At 45.2% G+C, this 13,998-nt stretch overlaps 9 protein-coding genes across 9 annotated transcripts; all 9 read left to right on the plus strand.

Annotated features, from left to right (window-relative positions):
- Window positions 1–1,807: 1,807 nt before the first annotated feature.
- LOC136283697 (cuticlin-6-like) lies at window positions 1,808–2,482 on the plus strand. Its single transcript, XM_066172897.1, has one exon. It carries the CDS (start codon window positions 1,808–1,810, stop codon window positions 2,480–2,482), a length of 675 nt encoding a protein of 224 aa, XP_066028994.1.
- Window positions 2,483–3,164: 682 nt separating this feature from the next.
- Window positions 3,165–3,859, plus strand: LOC136283698 (cuticlin-6-like). Its single transcript, XM_066172898.1, has one exon. The coding sequence runs from the start codon at window positions 3,185–3,187 to the stop codon at window positions 3,857–3,859; it is 675 nt and encodes a 224-aa protein (XP_066028995.1). The 5' UTR covers window positions 3,165–3,184.
- A 682-nt stretch (window positions 3,860–4,541) lies between these two features.
- Window positions 4,542–5,236, plus strand: LOC136283699 (cuticlin-6-like). The gene has a single exon (XM_066172899.1). The coding sequence runs from the start codon at window positions 4,562–4,564 to the stop codon at window positions 5,234–5,236; it is 675 nt and encodes a 224-aa protein (XP_066028996.1). The 5' UTR covers window positions 4,542–4,561.
- Window positions 5,237–5,916: 680 nt separating this feature from the next.
- Window positions 5,917–6,611, plus strand: LOC136283700 (cuticlin-6-like). The gene has a single exon (XM_066172900.1). The coding sequence runs from the start codon at window positions 5,937–5,939 to the stop codon at window positions 6,609–6,611; it is 675 nt and encodes a 224-aa protein (XP_066028997.1). The 5' UTR covers window positions 5,917–5,936.
- A 680-nt stretch (window positions 6,612–7,291) lies between these two features.
- On the plus strand, window positions 7,292–7,986 carry LOC136283701 (cuticlin-6-like). The gene has a single exon (XM_066172901.1). The coding sequence runs from the start codon at window positions 7,312–7,314 to the stop codon at window positions 7,984–7,986; it is 675 nt and encodes a 224-aa protein (XP_066028998.1). The 5' UTR covers window positions 7,292–7,311.
- Window positions 7,987–8,668: 682 nt separating this feature from the next.
- Window positions 8,669–9,363, plus strand: LOC136283702 (cuticlin-6-like). The gene has a single exon (XM_066172902.1). The coding sequence runs from the start codon at window positions 8,689–8,691 to the stop codon at window positions 9,361–9,363; it is 675 nt and encodes a 224-aa protein (XP_066028999.1). The 5' UTR covers window positions 8,669–8,688.
- Window positions 9,364–10,043: 680 nt separating this feature from the next.
- LOC136283703 (cuticlin-6-like) lies at window positions 10,044–10,738 on the plus strand. Its single transcript, XM_066172903.1, has one exon. It carries the CDS (start codon window positions 10,064–10,066, stop codon window positions 10,736–10,738), a length of 675 nt encoding a protein of 224 aa, XP_066029000.1. The 5' UTR covers window positions 10,044–10,063.
- Window positions 10,739–11,418: 680 nt separating this feature from the next.
- On the plus strand, window positions 11,419–12,113 carry LOC136283705 (cuticlin-6-like). Its single transcript, XM_066172904.1, has one exon. It carries the CDS (start codon window positions 11,439–11,441, stop codon window positions 12,111–12,113), a length of 675 nt encoding a protein of 224 aa, XP_066029001.1. The 5' UTR covers window positions 11,419–11,438.
- A 666-nt stretch (window positions 12,114–12,779) lies between these two features.
- On the plus strand, window positions 12,780–13,474 carry LOC136283706 (cuticlin-6-like). The gene has a single exon (XM_066172905.1). The coding sequence runs from the start codon at window positions 12,800–12,802 to the stop codon at window positions 13,472–13,474; it is 675 nt and encodes a 224-aa protein (XP_066029002.1). The 5' UTR covers window positions 12,780–12,799.
- The last annotated feature ends 524 nt before the right edge of the window (window positions 13,475–13,998 follow it).

Consider the following 13,998-nt stretch of genomic DNA (forward strand, 5'->3'; position numbering starts at 1 on the left):
CTGTCTACCATTGAGTGAGGCTCCTCTGTCTCTTTATTACCCCATGGTCATTTCAGGGGAACAAATGCTTATGCTCATTTTTGGAAAATCTTATGTCGGTTCTGCTTTTTGAAATTAGTTAAGCACCTTTAAACTCTTTTGCCTCATCTTTACTTCTTCCTGTGCCCCCAAATACTATTTAGGCTAGATTTCTTAAGAGCTGTGTACCTATGATGACTTTAGCTGCAACTAACCTGAGAAAACCAATTCGTAAGTTGTTAAGCCATCTCCTGGTCATCTAAATTTATTTTATTTCCACTTTTTGTAAATAGACTGCTCTCCTCAGTAAAATCTCTCATGTTCACTTTCATTGCCCTAACTGTGTATCAGTTGCATAACATAACATAATTTGTTTCTGAGACAATCACTGGCAAAATGTTTATGTACCTAAATTTCTATCCGGGGTAATTACAATCAACAACACAACATTTTTGATCAAAAAAAATTCATTGATTCATTCACTGATTGATGGAAATCAAGAAAGCTAATGATGCTCGCAGGCAAGCTGCCCGTTAAAGCCTGAATTTTCTCCAGGCTTCCTCTCCACAATTCCTCAATTCCGCTTTACTATAGCGCCCTCAGTTTTATCACATTGTAATATTATCACCGACCCCGATTCCCTAAGGATCCACGTTGAGAGTAATTTCACATAAATAACCTGACCATAGTGGCCGAGTATGAAGTCCTCGTCTCACGGTCAACACTAGCTTTTGCATCTCATTAATGTTTACCGTTTCTCATCGTCGCTTTTTCTGATCATTTCAAACCAAATTCACGAACATTATCATTGCAACTGAATTAACACAACACAAATCGAGTAAAGCTCGCTTTAATACCTCACGTTGTGACGCAGCTGCCTTCACACTGTTTTCCTTGTTCGGCCAGTTAGCGCTCGCAGAAACTACATCATCCCTCTTCAATCAAAGTGAACATGTCAAAAAAAGACTCTGCATAACTGAGGCACCCTCAAAAGGCATACTTATCCATAAGCAAATGATAACCAAAACAGACAGAAATTGAATTTCAATGGCGTAAGACAATTACGTCACACGCCTGCGCAAGCGTAACACAAAAAACAAAACAACTTACTGAAGGCTCAAGTCTTCCACAAAAACTTAGTCGAAGCCGTTTCAATTTCTCCTGTTCGCGCCAAGAATTGAAAAAAATTACTTTTCTCAGGTTAGTATGGAGCCTTTACAAAGTGTCCTAGAGTATCATTAAGCTCGCTATTGGACTAAATTCATGAACAAGTTCAACGAAACGAATTTGTTCCCTTTCGGAGTTACCTTATTTGGCCAACTCCGGAGGAGAGCTTTGTAAAATGTCTCCAGTGTCTCCAGGGAAAAACAAAACCACAATCTGAACTCTTAAAAGTTTTTATTCAATCTTCAGCTAAAAATATCTAAAAACTCATCCAGCCCTGGAGACTTAAAAAAAATACTTACAATCAAAACCTGTTAGAGGTCGAGCGCTCGATGGAAGTGAACATCCGGGACTTCTCGTAAGATAACGACCAAAATACGAAACGGAACGTACAAGTTTGTCACCTTATTTTCAGAGTTTCCTTTCGTTGCGTGCAAATCGCATCCATTTGAACTTTGCACAATACTAGTCGCTCTCTCCAAATGGGTCATTTACATCGATACACCCTCCTAGCCTCCCAATTTGACAGATTGTTTTCACCTGAAGCCTGAGCTCGACAAAGGCAATTCACAATTGAATGGGACTTTCTCCTAGCAAGCCGGGCGGCCGTTTCACATGTTTTTCAATGGCCACAACTAGTCTGACATGTTGCCTTTCTTTCTCCTCAGCACCACCGCCGTGTAGCACTCCCGTGGATCTGGCATTTATCATCGATTCTTCGGGCAGCATTGGCCGCACAAACTACAAGAAACAGAAGAACTTTGTCAAGGAAGTGGCGAAGACTTTTGGCCTATCTCCAAACGGCAGCCGAGCGGCCATGGTTCTGTACAGTAACTCGGCCTCAGTGAAAGCTCGATTTGGCCAGTATTCGGACCCGAAGGAGTTCGGTGGAGCTGTAGACAGTCTGCCTTACGAGAGAGGATTGACACGAATCGACAAAGCACTGGACCTAACAGCCAAGGATATCTTCGCTCAAAGTAGGTCGGGCGTGCCCAAGATTGCAATGCTGATAACAGACGGTACCCAAACCGCAGCAGCCGATGCCAAAGGCCTAAAAGAGGCTTCCGAACCATTGAGACAGGCAGGTGTTCGTGTTCTAGCCGTAGGTGTCGGCAAGGGTGTGGACAGAGAAGAACTTCGACTGGTCACGGAGAGTGACGAGGATGTTGTGGTGGCGGCTGACTTCGAAGACCTGCTGTTGAAACTCAGCAACCTGACCAGCCAGGCTTGCCGACTTGCAGGTAAGCATCATCAGAAATCTGTTCGTAGCACTTGTGGCCTCAGGGCTGCTGGGGCTTGATAAGCAGGGCAAGTGAATATCAATTGAAGGATCGAAAGCAGCTTTTGTCCTTATCAGCCGGGTGTTCTTTTTGTGTGTGCTTGTTGCCGTCTGGTCGTCGTCGTTGTTCTTGTTCTTGTTCTTGTTCTTGTTCTTGTTCTTGTTCTTGTTCTTGTTGTTGCTGTAGCTTTGGTCTTTGTATTGCTTATTTCTTCCCGTTTGCTTTGGCCTTTCTGTTTTTGCCTTGAATTATTTTACTTTATTTCATCTATTTATTTATTTTTTTATTTTTTTTTTTTTCCCCCCCCTTTTTGCTTTTGTTTCCTTTTAGTTGGTCTTTCCATTAATGTTCAAAAAAACGAAAACAAAAACAGAAAAACCAACAAAAAAAAATACTTGCTATCAAAACCTGTTAGAGGTCGAGCGCTCGATGGAAGTGAACATCCGGGACTTCTCGTAAGATAACGACCAAAATACGAAACGGAACGTACAAGTTTGTCACCTTATTTTCAGAGTTTCCTTTCGTTGCGTGCAAATCGCATCCATTTGAACTTTGCACAATACTAGTCGCTCTCTCCAAATGGGTCATTTACATCGATACACCCTCCTAGCCTCCCAATTTGACAGATTGTTTTCACCTGAAGCCTGAGCTCGACAAAGGCAATTCACAATTGAATGGGACTTTCTCCTAGCAAGCCGGGCGGCCGTTTCACATGTTTTTCAATGGCCACAACTAGTCTGACATGTTGCCTTTCTTTCTCCTCAGCACCACCGCCGTGTAGCACTCCCGTGGATCTGGCATTTATCATCGATTCTTCGGGCAGCATTGGCCGCACAAACTACAAGAAACAGAAGAACTTTGTCAAGGAAGTGGCGAAGACTTTTGGCCTATCTCCAAACGGCAGCCGAGCGGCCATGGTTCTGTACAGTAACTCGGCCTCAGTGAAAGCTCGATTTGGCCAGTATTCGGACCCGAAGGAGTTCGGTGGAGCTGTAGACAGTCTGCCTTACGAGAGAGGATTGACACGAATCGACAAAGCACTGGACCTAACAGCCAAGGATATCTTCGCTCAAAGTAGGTCGGGCGTGCCCAAGATTGCAATGCTGATAACAGACGGTACCCAAACCGCAGCAGCCGATGCCAAAGGCCTAAAAGAGGCTTCCGAACCATTGAGACAGGCAGGTGTTCGTGTTCTAGCCGTAGGTGTCGGCAAGGGTGTGGACAGAGAAGAACTTCGACTGGTCACGGAGAGTGACGAGGATGTTGTGGTGGCGGCTGACTTCGAAGACCTGCTGTTGAAACTCAGCAACCTGACCAGCCAGGCTTGCCGACTTGCAGGTAAGCATCATCAGAAATCTGTTCGTAGCACTTGTGGCCTCAGGGCTGCTGGGGCTTGATAAGCAGGGCAAGTGAATATCAATTGAAGGATCGAAAGCAGCTTTTGTCCTTATCAGCCGGGTGTTCTTTTTGTGTGTGCTTGTTGCCGTCTGGTCGTCGTCGTTGTTCTTGTTCTTGTTCTTGTTCTTGTTCTTGTTCTTGTTCTTGTTCTTGTTGTTGCTGTAGCTTTGGTCTTTGTATTGCTTATTTCTTCCCGTTTGCTTTGGCCTTTCTGTTTTTGCCTTGAATTATTTTACTTTATTTCATCTATTTATTTATTTTTTTATTTTTTTTTTTTTTCCCCCCCTTTTTGCTTTTGTTTCCTTTTAGTTGGTCTTTCCATTAATGTTCAAAAAAACGAAAACAAAAACAGAAAAACCAACAAAAAAAAATACTTGCTATCAAAACCTGTTAGAGGTCGAGCGCTCGATGGAAGTGAACATCCGGGACTTCTCGTAAGATAACGACCAAAATACGAAACGGAACGTACAAGTTTGTCACCTTATTTTCAGAGTTTCCTTTCGTTGCGTGCAAATCGCATCCATTTGAACTTTGCACAATACTAGTCGCTCTCTCCAAATGGGTCATTTACATCGATACACCCTCCTAGCCTCCCAATTTGACAGATTGTTTTCACCTGAAGCCTGAGCTCGACAAAGGCAATTCACAATTGAATGGGACTTTCTCCTAGCAAGCCGGGCGGCCGTTTCACATGTTTTTCAATGGCCACAACTAGTCTGACATGTTGCCTTTCTTTCTCCTCAGCACCACCGCCGTGTAGCACTCCCGTGGATCTGGCATTTATCATCGATTCTTCGGGCAGCATTGGCCGCACAAACTACAAGAAACAGAAGAACTTTGTCAAGGAAGTGGCGAAGACTTTTGGCCTATCTCCAAACGGCAGCCGAGCGGCCATGGTTCTGTACAGTAACTCGGCCTCAGTGAAAGCTCGATTTGGCCAGTATTCGGACCCGAAGGAGTTCGGTGGAGCTGTAGACAGTCTGCCTTACGAGAGAGGATTGACACGAATCGACAAAGCACTGGACCTAACAGCCAAGGATATCTTCGCTCAAAGTAGGTCGGGCGTGCCCAAGATTGCAATGCTGATAACAGACGGTACCCAAACCGCAGCAGCCGATGCCAAAGGCCTAAAAGAGGCTTCCGAACCATTGAGACAGGCAGGTGTTCGTGTTCTAGCCGTAGGTGTCGGCAAGGGTGTGGACAGAGAAGAACTTCGACTGGTCACGGAGAGTGACGAGGATGTTGTGGTGGCGGCTGACTTCGAAGACCTGCTGTTGAAACTCAGCAACCTGACCAGCCAGGCTTGCCGACTTGCAGGTAAGCATCATCAGAAATCTGTTCGTAGCACTTGTGGCCTCAGGGCTGCTGGGGCTTGATAAGCAGGGCAAGTGAATATCAATTGAAGGATCGAAAGCAGCTTTTGTCCTTATCAGCCGGGTGTTCTTTTTGTGTGTGCTTGTTGCCGTCTGGTCGTCGTCGTTGTTCTTGTTCTTGTTCTTGTTCTTGTTCTTGTTCTTGTTCTTGTTCTTGTTGTTGCTGTAGCTTTGGTCTTTGTATTGCTTATTTCTTCCCGTTTGCTTTGGCCTTTCTGTTTTTGCCTTGAATTATTTTACTTTATTTCATCTATTTATTTATTTTTTTATTTTTTTTTTTTTCCCCCCTTTTTGCTTTTGTTTCCTTTTAGTTGGTCTTTCCATTAATGTTCAAAAAAACGAAAACAAAAACAGAAAAACCAACAAAAAAAAATACTTGCTATCAAAACCTGTTAGAGGTCGAGCGCTCGATGGAAGTGAACATCCGGGACTTCTCGTAAGATAACGACCAAAATACGAAACGGAACGTACAAGTTTGTCACCTTATTTTCAGAGTTTCCTTTCGTTGCGTGCAAATCGCATCCATTTGAACTTTGCACAATACTAGTCGCTCTCTCCAAATGGGTCATTTACATCGATACACCCTCCTAGCCTCCCAATTTGACAGATTGTTTTCACCTGAAGCCTGAGCTCGACAAAGGCAATTCACAATTGAATGGGACTTTCTCCTAGCAAGCCGGGCGGCCGTTTCACATGTTTTTCAATGGCCACAACTAGTCTGACATGTTGCCTTTCTTTCTCCTCAGCACCACCGCCGTGTAGCACTCCCGTGGATCTGGCATTTATCATCGATTCTTCGGGCAGCATTGGCCGCACAAACTACAAGAAACAGAAGAACTTTGTCAAGGAAGTGGCGAAGACTTTTGGCCTATCTCCAAACGGCAGCCGAGCGGCCATGGTTCTGTACAGTAACTCGGCCTCAGTGAAAGCTCGATTTGGCCAGTATTCGGACCCGAAGGAGTTCGGTGGAGCTGTAGACAGTCTGCCTTACGAGAGAGGATTGACACGAATCGACAAAGCACTGGACCTAACAGCCAAGGATATCTTCGCTCAAAGTAGGTCGGGCGTGCCCAAGATTGCAATGCTGATAACAGACGGTACCCAAACCGCAGCAGCCGATGCCAAAGGCCTAAAAGAGGCTTCCGAACCATTGAGACAGGCAGGTGTTCGTGTTCTAGCCGTAGGTGTCGGCAAGGGTGTGGACAGAGAAGAACTTCGACTGGTCACGGAGAGTGACGAGGATGTTGTGGTGGCGGCTGACTTCGAAGACCTGCTGTTGAAACTCAGCAACCTGACCAGCCAGGCTTGCCGACTTGCAGGTAAGCATCATCAGAAATCTGTTCGTAGCACTTGTGGCCTCAGGGCTGCTGGGGCTTGATAAGCAGGGCAAGTGAATATCAATTGAAGGATCGAAAGCAGCTTTTGTCCTTATCAGCCGGGTGTTCTTTTTGTGTGTGCTTGTTGCCGTCTGGTCGTCGTCGTTGTTCTTGTTCTTGTTCTTGTTCTTGTTCTTGTTCTTGTTCTTGTTCTTGTTGTTGCTGTAGCTTTGGTCTTTGTATTGCTTATTTCTTCCCGTTTGCTTTGGCCTTTCTGTTTTTGCCTTGAATTATTTTACTTTATTTCATCTATTTATTTATTTTTTTATTTTTTTTTTTTCCCCCCCTTTTTGCTTTTGTTTCCTTTTAGTTGGTCTTTCCATTAATGTTCAAAAAAACGAAAACAAAAACAGAAAAACCAACAAAAAAAAATACTTGCTATCAAAACCTGTTAGAGGTCGAGCGCTCGATGGAAGTGAACATCCGGGACTTCTCGTAAGATAACGACCAAAATACGAAACGGAACGTACAAGTTTGTCACCTTATTTTCAGAGTTTCCTTTCGTTGCGTGCAAATCGCATCCATTTGAACTTTGCACAATACTAGTCGCTCTCTCCAAATGGGTCATTTACATCGATACACCCTCCTAGCCTCCCAATTTGACAGATTGTTTTCACCTGAAGCCTGAGCTCGACAAAGGCAATTCACAATTGAATGGGACTTTCTCCTAGCAAGCCGGGCGGCCGTTTCACATGTTTTTCAATGGCCACAACTAGTCTGACATGTTGCCTTTCTTTCTCCTCAGCACCACCGCCGTGTAGCACTCCCGTGGATCTGGCATTTATCATCGATTCTTCGGGCAGCATTGGCCGCACAAACTACAAGAAACAGAAGAACTTTGTCAAGGAAGTGGCGAAGACTTTTGGCCTATCTCCAAACGGCAGCCGAGCGGCCATGGTTCTGTACAGTAACTCGGCCTCAGTGAAAGCTCGATTTGGCCAGTATTCGGACCCGAAGGAGTTCGGTGGAGCTGTAGACAGTCTGCCTTACGAGAGAGGATTGACACGAATCGACAAAGCACTGGACCTAACAGCCAAGGATATCTTCGCTCAAAGTAGGTCGGGCGTGCCCAAGATTGCAATGCTGATAACAGACGGTACCCAAACCGCAGCAGCCGATGCCAAAGGCCTAAAAGAGGCTTCCGAACCATTGAGACAGGCAGGTGTTCGTGTTCTAGCCGTAGGTGTCGGCAAGGGTGTGGACAGAGAAGAACTTCGACTGGTCACGGAGAGTGACGAGGATGTTGTGGTGGCGGCTGACTTCGAAGACCTGCTGTTGAAACTCAGCAACCTGACCAGCCAGGCTTGCCGACTTGCAGGTAAGCATCATCAGAAATCTGTTCGTAGCACTTGTGGCCTCAGGGCTGCTGGGGCTTGATAAGCAGGGCAAGTGAATATCAATTGAAGGATCGAAAGCAGCTTTTGTCCTTATCAGCCGGGTGTTCTTTTTGTGTGTGCTTGTTGCCGTCTGGTCGTCGTCGTTGTTCTTGTTCTTGTTCTTGTTCTTGTTCTTGTTCTTGTTCTTGTTCTTGTTGTTGCTGTAGCTTTGGTCTTTGTATTGCTTATTTCTTCCCGTTTGCTTTGGCCTTTCTGTTTTTGCCTTGAATTATTTTACTTTATTTCATCTATTTATTTATTTTTTTATTTTTTTTTTTTTCCCCCCCCTTTTTGCTTTTGTTTCCTTTTAGTTGGTCTTTCCATTAATGTTCAAAAAAACGAAAACAAAAACAGAAAAACCAACAAAAAAAAATACTTGCTATCAAAACCTGTTAGAGGTCGAGCGCTCGATGGAAGTGAACATCCGGGACTTCTCGTAAGATAACGACCAAAATACGAAACGGAACGTACAAGTTTGTCACCTTATTTTCAGAGTTTCCTTTCGTTGCGTGCAAATCGCATCCATTTGAACTTTGCACAATACTAGTCGCTCTCTCCAAATGGGTCATTTACATCGATACACCCTCCTAGCCTCCCAATTTGACAGATTGTTTTCACCTGAAGCCTGAGCTCGACAAAGGCAATTCACAATTGAATGGGACTTTCTCCTAGCAAGCCGGGCGGCCGTTTCACATGTTTTTCAATGGCCACAACTAGTCTGACATGTTGCCTTTCTTTCTCCTCAGCACCACCGCCGTGTAGCACTCCCGTGGATCTGGCATTTATCATCGATTCTTCGGGCAGCATTGGCCGCACAAACTACAAGAAACAGAAGAACTTTGTCAAGGAAGTGGCGAAGACTTTTGGCCTATCTCCAAACGGCAGCCGAGCGGCCATGGTTCTGTACAGTAACTCGGCCTCAGTGAAAGCTCGATTTGGCCAGTATTCGGACCCGAAGGAGTTCGGTGGAGCTGTAGACAGTCTGCCTTACGAGAGAGGATTGACACGAATCGACAAAGCACTGGACCTAACAGCCAAGGATATCTTCGCTCAAAGTAGGTCGGGCGTGCCCAAGATTGCAATGCTGATAACAGACGGTACCCAAACCGCAGCAGCCGATGCCAAAGGCCTAAAAGAGGCTTCCGAACCATTGAGACAGGCAGGTGTTCGTGTTCTAGCCGTAGGTGTCGGCAAGGGTGTGGACAGAGAAGAACTTCGACTGGTCACGGAGAGTGACGAGGATGTTGTGGTGGCGGCTGACTTCGAAGACCTGCTGTTGAAACTCAGCAACCTGACCAGCCAGGCTTGCCGACTTGCAGGTAAGCATCATCAGAAATCTGTTCGTAGCACTTGTGGCCTCAGGGCTGCTGGGGCTTGATAAGCAGGGCAAGTGAATATCAATTGAAGGATCGAAAGCAGCTTTTGTCCTTATCAGCCGGGTGTTCTTTTTGTGTGTGCTTGTTGCCGTCTGGTCGTCGTCGTTGTTCTTGTTCTTGTTCTTGTTCTTGTTCTTGTTCTTGTTCTTGTTCTTGTTGTTGCTGTAGCTTTGGTCTTTGTATTGCTTATTTCTTCCCGTTTGCTTTGGCCTTTCTGTTTTTGCCTTGAATTATTTTACTTTATTTCATCTATTTATTTATTTTTTTATTTTTTTTTTTTCCCCCCCTTTTTGCTTTTGTTTCCTTTTAGTTGGTCTTTCCATTAATGTTCAAAAAAACGAAAACAAAAACAGAAAAACCAACAAAAAAAAATACTTGCTATCAAAACCTGTTAGAGGTCGAGCGCTCGATGGAAGTGAACATCCGGGACTTCTCGTAAGATAACGACCAAAATACGAAACGGAACGTACAAGTTTGTCACCTTATTTTCAGAGTTTCCTTTCGTTGCGTGCAAATCGCATCCATTTGAACTTTGCACAATACTAGTCGCTCTCTCCAAATGGGTCATTTACATCGATACACCCTCCTAGCCTCCCAATTTGACAGATTGTTTTCACCTGAAGCCTGAGCTCGACAAAGGCAATTCACAATTGAATGGGACTTTCTCCTAGCAAGCCGGGCGGCCGTTTCACATGTTTTTCAATGGCCACAACTAGTCTGACATGTTGCCTTTCTTTCTCCTCAGCACCACCGCCGTGTAGCACTCCCGTGGATCTGGCATTTATCATCGATTCTTCGGGCAGCATTGGCCGCACAAACTACAAGAAACAGAAGAACTTTGTCAAGGAAGTGGCGAAGACTTTTGGCCTATCTCCAAACGGCAGCCGAGCGGCCATGGTTCTGTACAGTAACTCGGCCTCAGTGAAAGCTCGATTTGGCCAGTATTCGGACCCGAAGGAGTTCGGTGGAGCTGTAGACAGTCTGCCTTACGAGAGAGGATTGACACGAATCGACAAAGCACTGGACCTAACAGCCAAGGATATCTTCGCTCAAAGTAGGTCGGGCGTGCCCAAGATTGCAATGCTGATAACAGACGGTACCCAAACCGCAGCAGCCGATGCCAAAGGCCTAAAAGAGGCTTCCGAACCATTGAGACAGGCAGGTGTTCGTGTTCTAGCCGTAGGTGTCGGCAAGGGTGTGGACAGAGAAGAACTTCGACTGGTCACGGAGAGTGACGAGGATGTTGTGGTGGCGGCTGACTTCGAAGACCTGCTGTTGAAACTCAGCAACCTGACCAGCCAGGCTTGCCGACTTGCAGGTAAGCATCATCAGAAATCTGTTCGTAGCACTTGTGGCCTCAGGGCTGCTGGGGCTTGATAAGCAGGGCAAGTGAATATCAATTGAAGGATCGAAAGCAGCTTTTGTCCTTATCAGCCGGGTGTTCTTTTTGTGTGTGCTTGTTGCCGTCTGGTCGTCGTCGTTGTTCTTGTTCTTGTTCTTGTTCTTGTTCTTGTTCTTGTTCTTGTTCTTGTTGTTGCTGTAGCTTTGGTCTTTGTATTGCTTATTTCTTCCCGTTTGCTTTGGCCTTTCTGTTTTTGCCTTGAATTATTTTACTTTATTTCATCTATTTATTTATTTTTTTTTTTTTTTTTTTCCCCCCCCTTTTTGCTTTTGTTTCCTTTTAGTTGGTCTTTCCATTAATGTTCAAAAAAACGAAAACAAAAACAGAAAAACCAACAAAAAAAAATACTTGCTATCAAAACCTGTTAGAGGTCGAGCGCTCGATGGAAGTGAACATCCGGGACTTCTCGTAAGATAACGACCAAAATACGAAACGGAACGTACAAGTTTGTCACCTTATTTTCAGAGTTTCCTTTCGTTGCGTGCAAATCGCATCCATTTGAACTTTGCACAATACTAGTCGCTCTCTCCAAATGGGTCATTTACATCGATACACCCTCCTAGCCTCCCAATTTGACAGATTGTTTTCACCTGAAGCCTGAGCTCGACAAAGGCAATTCACAATTGAATGGGACTTTCTCCTAGCAAGCCGGGCGGCCGTTTCACATGTTTTTCAATGGCCACAACTAGTCTGACATGTTGCCTTTCTTTCTCCTCAGCACCACCGCCGTGTAGCACTCCCGTGGATCTGGCATTTATCATCGATTCTTCGGGCAGCATTGGCCGCACAAACTACAAGAAACAGAAGAACTTTGTCAAGGAAGTGGCGAAGACTTTTGGCCTATCTCCAAACGGCAGCCGAGCGGCCATGGTTCTGTACAGTAACTCGGCCTCAGTGAAAGCTCGATTTGGCCAGTATTCGGACCCGAAGGAGTTCGGTGGAGCTGTAGACAGTCTGCCTTACGAGAGAGGATTGACACGAATCGACAAAGCACTGGACCTAACAGCCAAGGATATCTTCGCTCAAAGTAGGTCGGGCGTGCCCAAGATTGCAATGCTGATAACAGACGGTACCCAAACCGCAGCAGCCGATGCCAAAGGCCTAAAAGAGGCTTCCGAACCATTGAGACAGGCAGGTGTTCGTGTTCTAGCCGTAGGTGTCGGCAAGGGTGTGGACAGAGAAGAACTTCGACTGGTCACGGAGAGTGACGAGGATGTTGTGGTGGCGGCTGACTTCGAAGACCTGCTGTTGAAACTCAGCAACCTGACCAGCCAGGCTTGCCGACTTGCAGGTAAGCATCATCAGAAATCTGTTCGTAGCACTTGTGGCCTCAGGGCTGCTGGGGCTTGATAAGCAGGGCAAGTGAATATCAATTGAAGGATCGAAAGCAGCTTTTGTCCTTATCAGCCGGGTGTTCTTTTTGTGTGTGCTTGTTGCCGTCTGGTCGTCGTCGTTGTTCTTGTTCTTGTTCTTGTTCTTGTTCTTGTTCTTGTTCTTGTAGCTTTGGTCTTTGTATTGCTTATTTCTTCCCGTTTGCTTTGGCCTTTCTGTTTTTGCCTTGAATTATTTTACTTTATTTCATCTATTTATTTATTTTTTTATTTTTTTTTTTTCCCCCCCCTTTTTGCTTTTGTTTCCTTTTAGTTGGTCTTTCCATTAATGTTCAAAAAAACGAAAACAAAAACAGAAAAACCAACAAAAAAAAATACTTGCTATCAAAACCTGTTAGAGGTCGAGCGCTCGATGGAAGTGAACATCCGGGACTTCTCGTAAGATAACGACCAAAATACGAAACGGAACGTACAAGTTTGTCACCTTATTTTCAGAGTTTCCTTTCGTTGCGTGCAAATCGCATCCATTTGAACTTTGCACAATACTAGTCGCTCTCTCCAAATGGGTCATTTACATCGATACACCCTCCTAGCCTCCCAATTTGACAGATTGTTTTCACCTGAAGCCTGAGCTCGACAAAGGCAATTCACAATTGAATGGGACTTTCTCCTAGCAAGCCGGGCGGCCGTTTCACATGTTTTTCAATGGCCACAACTAGTCTGACATGTTGCCTTTCTTTCTCCTCAGCACCACCGCCGTGTAGCACTCCCGTGGATCTGGCATTTATCATCGATTCTTCGGGCAGCATTGGCCGCACAAACTACAAGAAACAGAAGAACTTTGTCAAGGAAGTGGCGAAGACTTTTGGCCTATCTCCAAACGGCAGCCGAGCGGCCATGGTTCTGTACAGTAACTCGGCCTCAGTGAAAGCTCGATTTGGCCAGTATTCGGACCCGAAGGAGTTCGGTGGAGCTGTAGACAGTCTGCCTTACGAGAGAGGATTGACACGAATCGACAAAGCACTGGACCTAACAGCCAAGGATATCTTCGCTCAAAGTAGGTCGGGCGTGCCCAAGATTGCAATGCTGATAACAGACGGTACCCAAACCGCAGCAGCCGATGCCAAAGGCCTAAAAGAGGCTTCCGAACCATTGAGACAGGCAGGTGTTCGTGTTCTAGCCGTAGGTGTCGGCAAGGGTGTGGACAGAGAAGAACTTCGACTGGTCACGGAGAGTGACGAGGATGTTGTGGTGGCGGCTGACTTCGAAGACCTGCTGTTGAAACTCAGCAACCTGACCAGCCAGGCTTGCCGACTTGCAGGTAAGCATCATCAGAAATCTGTTCGTAGCACTTGTGGCCTCAGGGCTGCTGGGGCTTGATAAGCAGGGCAAGTGAATATCAATTGAAGGATCGAAAGCAGCTTTTGTCCTTATCAGCCGGGTGTTCTTTTTGTGTGTGCTTGTTGCCGTCTGGTCGTCGTCGTTGTTCTTGTTCTTGTTCTTGTTCTTGTTCTTGTTCTTGTTGTTGCTGTAGCTTTGGTCTTTGTATTGCTTATTTCTTCCCGTTTGCTTTGGCCTTTCTGTTTTTGCCTTGAATTATTTTACTTTATTTCATCTATTTATTTATTTTTTTATTTTTTTTTTTTCCCCCCCCTTTTTGCTTTTGTTTCCTTTTAGTTGGTCTTTCCATTAATGTTCAAAAAAACGAAAACAAAAACAGAAAAACCAACAAAAAAAAATACTTGCTATCAAAACCTGTTAGAGGTCGAGCGCTCGATGGAAGTGAACATCCGGGACTTCTCGTAAGATAACGACCAAAATACGAAACGGAACGTACAAGTTTGTCACCTTATTTTCAGAGTTTCCTTTCGTTGCGTGCAAATCGCATCCATTTGAACTTTGCA

Source organism: Pocillopora verrucosa, chromosome 10, assembly GCF_036669915.1.
Source record: "Pocillopora verrucosa isolate sample1 chromosome 10, ASM3666991v2, whole genome shotgun sequence".
NCBI classification, from domain to species: domain Eukaryota; kingdom Metazoa; phylum Cnidaria; class Anthozoa; order Scleractinia; family Pocilloporidae; genus Pocillopora; species Pocillopora verrucosa.

Excerpts from the sequence above, each read along its gene's own strand:
- LOC136283703 (XM_066172903.1), top strand. The coding sequence starts at position 10,064 with ATGGCCACAACTAGTCTGACATGTTGCCTTTCTTTCTCCTCAGCACCA.
- LOC136283705 (XM_066172904.1), top strand. The coding sequence starts at position 11,439 with ATGGCCACAACTAGTCTGACATGTTGCCTTTCTTTCTCCTCAGCACCA.
- LOC136283697 (XM_066172897.1), top strand. The coding sequence starts at position 1,808 with ATGGCCACAACTAGTCTGACATGTTGCCTTTCTTTCTCCTCAGCACCA.
- LOC136283699 (XM_066172899.1), top strand. The coding sequence starts at position 4,562 with ATGGCCACAACTAGTCTGACATGTTGCCTTTCTTTCTCCTCAGCACCA.
- LOC136283698 (XM_066172898.1), top strand. The coding sequence starts at position 3,185 with ATGGCCACAACTAGTCTGACATGTTGCCTTTCTTTCTCCTCAGCACCA.
- LOC136283700 (XM_066172900.1), top strand. The coding sequence starts at position 5,937 with ATGGCCACAACTAGTCTGACATGTTGCCTTTCTTTCTCCTCAGCACCA.
- LOC136283706 (XM_066172905.1), top strand. The coding sequence starts at position 12,800 with ATGGCCACAACTAGTCTGACATGTTGCCTTTCTTTCTCCTCAGCACCA.
- LOC136283701 (XM_066172901.1), top strand. The coding sequence starts at position 7,312 with ATGGCCACAACTAGTCTGACATGTTGCCTTTCTTTCTCCTCAGCACCA.
- LOC136283702 (XM_066172902.1), top strand. The coding sequence starts at position 8,689 with ATGGCCACAACTAGTCTGACATGTTGCCTTTCTTTCTCCTCAGCACCA.